The sequence below is a fragment of the Asterias amurensis genome, chromosome 13 (assembly GCF_032118995.1).
Source record: "Asterias amurensis chromosome 13, ASM3211899v1".
In the NCBI taxonomy this organism is placed as follows: domain Eukaryota; kingdom Metazoa; phylum Echinodermata; class Asteroidea; order Forcipulatida; family Asteriidae; genus Asterias; species Asterias amurensis.
This window is the reverse complement of record NC_092660.1, coordinates 816465-826085: the sequence shown is the minus strand read 5'-3', so window position 1 is coordinate 826085 and position 9621 is coordinate 816465. Positions and strand designations below refer to the sequence as shown.

Here is a 9621-nt window from a genome sequence, read left to right as displayed (position 1 = left end):
TTGAAATAAATTTATACCGATTGAATTTCAAAATATTTGAGTAAGATGTGGTTTATATATTATACCAAAAGCGAAACGCAGAAAACATAAACAGTATCCCCTCTAAAAATAGTGGACTCTCCTGATGTTTACGTTGTTCTTGACAACTGCACTTTTTACATTGATAGAAATGAAATGGCCGATCATACACAATGCACACATGGCATAATGGAATGTGTAATTGTAAAGGAGATTTACCAATCAATCAAACAAACACATCGTCCCATCGAAGTTCTTGATAGACACCACATAGGACACATTACAGCCTACATGATGACGTAACTTTACAACCCTTAATTATAGGTAAATATATTGCATTTGTTCGTTATCTTTTTATGACTTTAATAATTTGATAAGTGGCAGTGGCATAAAGTTAGCATAGCAGTTAGTGTGACAGTCCCCCACACAGTCAGCATATTATTGCTGTGTATGATGTGACTATGTAACTGAGAGTACGTAGCTCTGAAGCTGGACCAGTCTATTTATTAGCATAGTGGTATTCTGACATTTTTTTTTTTGGGGGGGGGGGGGCTTCCCCTTTTAATTTAAAACTTAATAAATAAATGCCAGAATGTCAAAATGTTAAATATAAAAAAATAAAGTGCATGAATGAGTGTTGTCCTGTCCATATTAACTCGGACTATTACTAGACTACCATATGACTACGTACTTAGTACTACCTTAGTCAGCTGATTTGTCATGTTTTACTTTTATTAATTGGCTCGATAGTTCATAAACTAAAGCTCTAGGTAAAAGGTTCCTCAGTATTATTACCATGGACATGGTATTATTTAAGTTAGTCCTAATACCAGTTTATAACTGTAATCTACTCAAGTACCATTTGGATGATATTGACAGCAACCCTTCTTCTGATTAGTATGGGTTGGGCCAAGGGCAAGGCGAATCCTTGGTACCCAAGTGGAGCTAGTTTTAGATTTAAGTCAGATAAGTTACCTTGATAGACGGGACAACTATGAAAGTACGCAATGAAGTATGTAACAAATGCAATAAGCACTACAGTTCTGGAATTACCTCTTTAAAGGGCAGGGCCATTTTCATTTTGTAAAAAGGGCAGGGCACTTGAATTCTTGAATTCTACTGGAAACTTTTGAAATAGCACCAAGGCCAAGACCAGTCAAACAGAGACCCTAACCTCCATGGCCTTCGTGTAATTCCAGGCCCTGAATAAGTGATTCTGCAAACCAACTCTAATCAAACGAACTGATAAAACAAGCAGAAAAGATGTTAAAATAAAAACGTGCTGTGGTACTTTTTAGGACAGCGCAGCTAGAAGAAACCCAGAAGTATTTAGCCTAAATATGTAAATATTTTCTCAATTTTTTCCCCGCAGTGAGATCTGTCTTCCGCGTCAGAGCCAAATATCAATAACCGCTAGACCAGAAGATTCATACCAAAACTCTATCATCACTAATCGAAAAATGGAAAATCAGCTATGACTTTACGGAAAATTTCTGACTGATGGAAAAATAATGTATTTGCATCCATAGAAATTTGCAATGGACTGTTTATTTGGAATGAGACCAACTGAAGTAGAAAGCGACTGGTGAGATCAAAGAATTCTGCAATTGTAGACGCAAGAGAAAAGGAAGAATACATTTTGGTGTTCAGAAAGTTTATAATGGCTGCTGAGAAGTGTCTGTATGCGTACGACTATGTGGACTTAAAGGATCGGGAATATGTCAAGAAACATGCAAAGGTTTGTTTTAAAAACAGTTTGTTCTTGGACTTTCTCTTTTGCATTAATAATAATAATTTTGGTGGTAAGGCAAACTGAAATAATGTTCATTTTTGTTAAAAGGTCTAAATAACGTCTAAATAAAGTTACCAAAAAGATGGCCTGTACGAAAGATTCGACTATAGAGCGCCAAAGGCGCGGGGGCTTCGGCTGTTGGCGTGAAATGTGCACTTGATGTCGTTTTAGCAAGCAACTATTTTGATGCAACAATAAATCAGCTTTCAGCATTGACCATTGCTATCAATGACTCTTGTATATCAAAACATTTGCTTGCTAAAATGGCGCCTATGCGTATTTCGCATCCCGGCAATGGATTGAGCTAGTTCTCATCTTAGGCCTCCAGCACTCTATAATCTTTGGTTTGTACACACCGAAGAAACACTTATTTTAGAAGAGTAAATGTTTTTTTTCCCTTGTTTATTGCAAACACCTTTTTGTACTTGTTTTACCTCAACACCTGAACTACTACTGATTTTAAAAGTTTACTTTTTTAAGCATCCGTGATTTCATTACCAGAATATATAATTGGATCGCATCAATAAGTGAGCATGTAGATATTTCCAATAGTACTATTTTTCTTCAACAATCTGTTCAATATATTTCAATCCTGTCTGGGAACTGAGAGATCAGTTTTGTTTACACAGATAACGTATTATTGTTTGCGTTGAATGTTGTCGGCACATGATAACCTTTTCACAAAAGCAACAAGTAGTCCCTTGTCAAACAGTTGCCCGGTTATAATCTACATAATTTGTGTCAACCTTGGACCCATTGTGAGAAGTCTAGTTATAAATTCCTATGAATTTGTCGCTTTAGTTTTTTTGTTAGCCATCAGACTAACTGATCAAACACAGGGCAAAATCTTTGTAGAAATATTGTGGCAATATTTTTCACTTGAATTTGAAATTGTATCAGAGCATTCCAGCACAAACTTAGCTCCTGTGTGGCAGAGTGGTTTCTTTTCCTGATTGCGCGGGTTTCCCCCATTGGGGTTTTCATCCCACATCTAGAGAACTTAACATTTTTATTTTTTTTCCTATTAGTTGGTGATAAAATCAACAAAGCAAAAAGGATTTAACAATCTGTCCATACGCCCTGCAAACACTTGTTGCTGGCAATTTATACATCTACATCTAGGCCTTTACAGGAAGATAAAAACATCCACTGTCCCTCTCCCCATGTTTTCCCCAGTTTTTCTAACCATCTACTCTATTATTCCATACTGATTTTAGACATAGTGTTAGTACTTTATTTTGTTTAACCTTCGAGAAAGACTCTGCTAGGTCAAAAAAGTTGTTTGCAGGTCTTTTTGGTTGGTTAGCAGTTTGCAACAGATATAGCCCTACATGTACTTTCTACTTTCCTTACCAGATAATCCCCAAGATTTTGCATAATAGGATGATCATTCAAAGCAGATCCCAAACTCCCATCAACAACTCACAGCCTCAGGCACAATGTTCACTCAATAGGCTTTAGAACATAAACGACCCTAGAGTATTTTTGTCCTGAAAAGATCAATATGTTATGGTCGAACAAAGTTTAAAGTAAACTGCACAACCATCTCCACACAGATCTATAAAAGACATTGCAAGAGTGTTCTCACTGCCCTCAAGATATGCACTGTACACAACGCTTTGTTATGGGTGCATGGATGCACCCCACTTTTACTCCCATAGAATACAGTGTAGATTGCTAAATATTATTTTAAAAAGTGTAAATCATTCATTGACTCTTGAACTTTTTTCCTCTGCTCAATTTAACTGAACTTAACTTAACTTAAATGCATTTATAAAGCGCTTTTACACTATTTCAAAGCGCTACAGCCAAGAGAAAAAAATAAAATACAGGATAAAACATTGATATGGGAAGTCTCAGGACCAGTTGAGTTATTCTCCCTGTGGTGTAATTTTTCAAATGTCCAAACATCAATCTTGAAACAATTTCCCTAAATACCTCTCAGCAAAAAGGACCATTTATTATAGGGCCTGTGTCATCCAAAATACCTCAAGTTGGAAGTCAACAACCGCAGTTATGTTTTCTCATAAGTAGTGGGTGCACCCTTATTTAATATTGGTGGTGGAGGGGGGGGATGGGTTGGTGCAGAAGGGTCAGGACACAACTTCCAATTAATTCCTTGTTCATATTTCTTGTTGCAATGACCACATGCCACAGTACAAGGTAAATAAATATTTTGTTTTTCTTCTAACCTCTAGCAACGTCATCTTGGTGATATTGAAGGGAAGCATCGTTACCGGTCCCGCCCATCCACGGCGACTGTCGTCAATTCCCTCGTCAACTTAGACTTCCCAGAAACCAGAGCGATAAACACTACCACAGCGGGTAACATCATCTCAGATCAACGCAAACAGATCAGAAACCGCTATCAAAAGACACAATGGTGAGTCAGCAACTGAGCAAGACTAAAATATCTTTGCAAACATTGTTTCAGTGTCATAGAGCTCCCTATGAACATAAACTTGAAACCACACTGGCTCTTTTCAGAGCAGGCACTCCCACAAAAGAGATGTACACATGGTTGTACTGCAAGTTTACTATTTATAGTTTCATTTTACTAAACACAAACTTTTTTATTAGAAACAAAACATTGCTTACTAACCCGCCAAAATATCATATCATGCATTCTCTTTGTGAGTGGTCCCCTGTAGTTTTTCCTTAAGCAGACATTCAGTGAACAGTGTTTTCTACTTCAAGTAGTTCTATGAAATTGGGCCTAGTAGGTTACAATTGTTAAAAAGTATGTTTATGCATAGTGAGTTTGAAGTTAATCCTTTGTTGATCACAAATTGTTGATGTCATTCAGGAAGGAAACATTGAGTGGATGGAGTCGGCCATCTTCATCACTGGAGGAGAGAGTTCAAACACCAGGTACAGATAAGAAATGTTGAACTATTTTAATAATTGCATCGTGATGAAAAACCATCAGTTATTTTAGTTTTAAATACATTTTTTCTTGAATTTGAGTGCAGCCTTCAAATCATGATTGAAGATATAATGCACTTCCAGACACACCAAGGTGAACCCCCTTCTCTTGGTGATAAGTGTATACTGTGGGGTCTTTTTTATGTGCAGGACCTACTGTTTTCTGTCCCATCTGAAGGACGCAGCAATAGTGGTTAAGTGTCTTGACCAGAAATACCAGAGCTTGAGTTTGGTGCTCTTTACCCCTCTCAGCCAAGACACATCATTGTAGCTGTGTTATATAATTGATTTACTTCTACAATGTTTGGTGTGTTTACAACAATCCTTTGATCTGCAAACCTTGCTCAAAAGCTGTCGAGATGTTTTTTTTTTTAACAAATGAGCAGATTTAACCAGACATACAACTTTTCAGATAAAAAAAGCGTCATAGGCTGCTGCCCATTAAAGCAACAACCGTCCACTTCTCTTGGGTTGTGTGTCTTCTGGGAGACAGCAGAAGACGATCAGAGCATACTGATCGAAACGTCGAGTTGAAACCAACGGTTCTTTTCAGAACCACCCCAACTCATTAGAGATAGTCATTACATGGTGTTACCGCAAACCTTTCTATATCGTATTTCCACCATGCAAAGTTTCAAATCCTACTTAAGTTGTATGATGTTAAACTTATCTGTTATTTTATCTACGCAGTTGAGGTTGAACAGCGCCCTCATACATCAGCAGCAGTCTCTATACCAGATGGGTCAAGACAGCTTCAGATGAGTTCCACAACACTGAGACCATTCAGTACAGGTAATTATCTCAATTCATCAAAGTCACAGGTCATTAGCCAGTTTCATGGATCAGTTTGCCTGATGTTTCTTTACTCAATCGGTTCACTAAACTTCCACAGGAGCAATCTGTCCACCTTCCCAGCTCAATTGATTACATTGTCTCAAGTTTCTTAACTTACTTGCTTTATTTCCCTTCCACAGGAGCGATCCGCCGACCTTCCCGTAAACCCCCACAGGCCTCAGGCTTCATGTGGGTTAGAATGAAACAAAATGGCAGCTCCAGCGGTAGCAAGATCCAATTCAAGCAAATCACAGAGGAGATCAGACAGCAGTGGGAGGAAGAAGATAAGAAAGAGCGGGTAGATTCTCGGAGAGAAAGGAGTCAGACTCCAAGGAGGTATGATTCCTTCGCTGGACAGTGGCTTAGCTTCGCTGCTGGTGGGATGGACGGACAGGAAGATGATCATGGGAATAGTGGCGGGGTGGTGGATGCTTTCACTGGTAAGACAATCATTAAATTTAACCTTTTTCATGTATATTTGAATATGGTCTGGTACAATGACTTGCTAAGTCACAAGTTAACACTTACATTTAAATTCCTCAGACTATAGAGACAGTTTCTAAGTCAAATAGTTCTGGGCAAGCTTTTGTATAGCAACCTCCAGATGAGTAGACCCTGGTACCATTGAGCCACACACATTCATTAACAATTATGTATGGGTGTTCACCGTCTCTTACATAACTACGCAAAAGCTTGCCCTGGTTTAAGTCCTGCTCTAGGTAATTTTTACTAAAAAAGTTACCCAGTTTAGTTGTTCCTTGTGGTATATTACTTGCAATTAAAAAAAAAAAATGACTTGATTTCTTTTAAGGGGAGAGAAACTCTGAGTATTACAATATCGAGGGCAGCATTGGAGCTAATGTGGCGACTCAGCTTCGCATCGGCAACAAAATACGTGTTGGTGTTAATGGCAATGTGCAATCGGACAGTCTGAGGGTACGACGATGGAGAAAGGAAGTAGAAAGGTGAGATTGAGGAATGGGGAATGGGGGAACGGAATGAGAATGATCCACCCTGCGTCACTATAGGGCAGTGATGCAATTATTAATAACAACAATTCCAAATGGGATTATGAGGTATTGCAAGGTGAGGTATTTGGTTTGTGGTTGCACCATGTGTATATATCTACTTGCTGGTGTTCTTTTGAGAACTTGTGCTGCTTTATATTCTACTACTGCGGAGTAGATTTTGGGGAATTTGGAAGACTTCTCTACTACCGAAGAGTAGATTTTCGGATGTTCAGGAGACTTCTCATTTCTGAAACAAACTGTATCCTGCTTATTAACTACTACCTCACTTAGTGAATCTCATTATTAACTTTACTACCGCGGATTTCTTCTTACTTGGTTTCACTGTTTGGACTAGCTTGCTCTATAAGCTTGCTCTAGTCATCATTATATCAGGAGATTCCAAATGATAAAAAATATTTGGTCAAAAGTTGGTTTTCATTACATACCCAGAGTCAGGATATTTGACTTTTTTTGTCTCCAGTTCATCAAATCGAGCCGAGTCGGTAGTGTCACTTGATTCTATGACGACTTGTGACTCAGACCTCTTCAGACTGAGCGGGCAGATGGGAAAGCCAAAGAAGAAGATGCCAACTTCTATTGTACCCCTGTGCTGGGATGAGCAACTACAGCAGACTGATGTTAAGGTTCTAGAGGCCAAGGAAAAACAATCACTGGCTGCCAAACTGGTAAGGAATGGGCTAAGGATGATTTCAATGTTTTTAGTCAGAATGTATGTTGTATCCCAATTTCTTAACACGAAACTAAATTTTCTGTTTCATGTTATTTCTGTTGAAATTTTTACTTAAAATATTTGGTTAAAGAAATATATAATACTTGAGTTGATTATAAAGCAATCAGTGGTCTCTCAAAGGTCAAACCTGCAAATCTCTGTAAGAATTCTTTTTAGTATAACAGCATTCCCTCACCAACAAATTAAAATTTCAAACCTTAAGATGAGAATGTTTCTTTGTCTGTTTGTCTGCAGGACCTCTCTGAGAGACATCCAGTTGTGTTTGAGAAGTTGATCAAAGATGACGCCCGTCCCAAGAGAGGCCCCAAGTTGGAGACGTATCGACTAAGTCACCGCACCAAGAATAAAAGAAACCTGGACGGCACTGAGAGCCTCGGCAATCGCATCACTGTCATCACCGTGGATCAGATCGATGAAGATCGAGAATCCTTAAACTCCATGGACTATGAGGAGATTCTGCAGAGGAGTCTGGACGTAGAGCAGTCTCCTGAAGAGGAAGGCTCGTCATCTTCGCTGCGGTTCGGTGAGGACCTGAAACGAGGCTCCGTAGTATCATCAATGCTTGGGGAGGTATTGCTGAGTGAATCGGAAGATACAACCACATCAGGGTTGCTGGAGAAGCCTGTCACACCACGCAGCAGCCCACACCAATCATACCCAAATAGCGATACAGGACTTACTACTCAAAGCATCAACCCTAAGCCTCGCTCGATACCCTTGACGAGTCCAGTTCCCAGCTCTCCAAGTATTGTCAGTGGCCGTCCATGGACAGGATCCCAGAAGTCACAGCGAGCACAATCGAGCAACAGTAAGGGCAGATATCCCTTCAGCCCCGCCCCAACCCCAAGGAATCTCAACAGCCCTCATCCAAATCTAGCAAAACCAGGACAGTTGCCCAGGACAGGTGTGTCGAGTATTAACCCCGGTGTACAAGATGGCGAGCATGAATACATCAAAATCTCGCAGCAGATTCTCCCAGGATCTGAGCGGGCCAATTCAAGAGCTGAGAACCTGGCTGCCATTGCTCGTGTCAGTGAGAGGAACGTTTACGAGGATAGCCACGATGACTCGCAAAGTCTCGGCCAGAATCCTTCCATTGCTAGTTTTGATAGTGTAGATAGTATGAATGTTGAAGGGGATCGTGGTGGAAATCGCCTTCCTGATGATGTGACTACGATGAATGATCCACCCTGCAGCTGCAGTCCAGAGGCAAAAAGGGTCATGTCTGCAGCCATTTCGAGAGTCTCTCATTCCTCCTCGACTTTCATAAATATCCCAACGGCGGACATGAACACAAGTCTGTCGGATTTAAATTCCATCTCTGATATGGACCCCATGGCTTCCTACTCCTCATTCCGTGGGAGTCTGAGCTCTGAACTTGGCGAAGCAAATGATCTCACACTTGAGGAAGGTGATATGTCTCCCCTGAAGGACTCTAATGACAACCATCTCTCTGAGTCAAATAATGAACAAGAAGGTTTAGCGACTGTAAGCTCTGCGTCAAGCACCTCTTCAAAACGTCAACCTCATGAAGACCTGGGATATGTCATCAACCAGGTGGATGGTCTAGACCTAAGAAATTCTGACAATGAGGTTCTTGAACCTGAACGAAAACCAGCTTCTGCTAAGAAGTCAAACCGGATGGTGACATTTGCCGAGGAGCTCCCTTCTGTCCCAAACTGTACCCCTGAGTCGACGCCAAGAGACCCCACAGACATTGACTCTGTAAAGAGTGATTCTGATGAGAGGATCGACTCAGGGATTAACAGGAACGAAACTAAAAGTAATCCTGGAAGGCCCTTGAGCGCAGAGTCCAACCAGTCATCAAAGGCAGAGGAACTTAACGCCCTCAGATCAAAGATAAAATCGGATCTGGTTGAAACACAGGAGACAACGCAAAATGATATTAAAGCGCTTAATGTACAAAGAAGTAATGGGAATACATGACTTTGTTTCAGTGACACCAGTTGTGACAACAATTTAAAAAACTTTTTGGAGCTTAAAAACATGATGCATTTTCTGACAACTGTGCTCACGATACTTCAACCCCCCCCCCCCCACAACAAAGTCTTTCAATTTAAGTTTGAAGGTGCTATGATTTGAGAGATCCACAAGTTTTTCATTGCAGTATCAGCAGTTTGTACTTTATTTATCCTCCCTTCAAGGGAGAACCTTTCCAAATTTATAAGCCTGCTAGGATTTCATCACTGAAATGCAGAGGTGGTGGGTTCGAATCCCATCCAAGTAACGTGTGGATTGTGTTCCCGCAGGATTAGGGAATCATTGATAAT

General features: G+C 40.1%; 1 protein-coding gene across 2 annotated transcripts; it reads left to right on the top strand.

The window, feature by feature from the left end:
- The first annotated feature begins 183 nt into the window (after window positions 1-183).
- On the top strand, window positions 184-9388 carry LOC139945840 (uncharacterized). Of its 2 annotated transcripts, none has more exons than XM_071943321.1 (9): window positions 184-342; window positions 1548-1756; window positions 4009-4193; window positions 4617-4681; window positions 5426-5527; window positions 5710-6009; window positions 6381-6534; window positions 7061-7265; window positions 7565-9388. In XM_071943321.1, the coding sequence occupies exons 2-9, from the start codon at window positions 1679-1681 to the stop codon at window positions 9275-9277; spliced, it is 2802 nt and encodes a 933-aa protein (XP_071799422.1). In that variant the 5' UTR covers window positions 184-342; window positions 1548-1678; the 3' UTR covers window positions 9278-9388. The 2 variants fall into 2 exon arrangements, with proteins under 2 accessions (XP_071799422.1, XP_071799421.1); XM_071943320.1 differs by having other exon boundaries at window positions 1391-1756.
- Window positions 9389-9621: the final 233 nt, after the last annotated feature.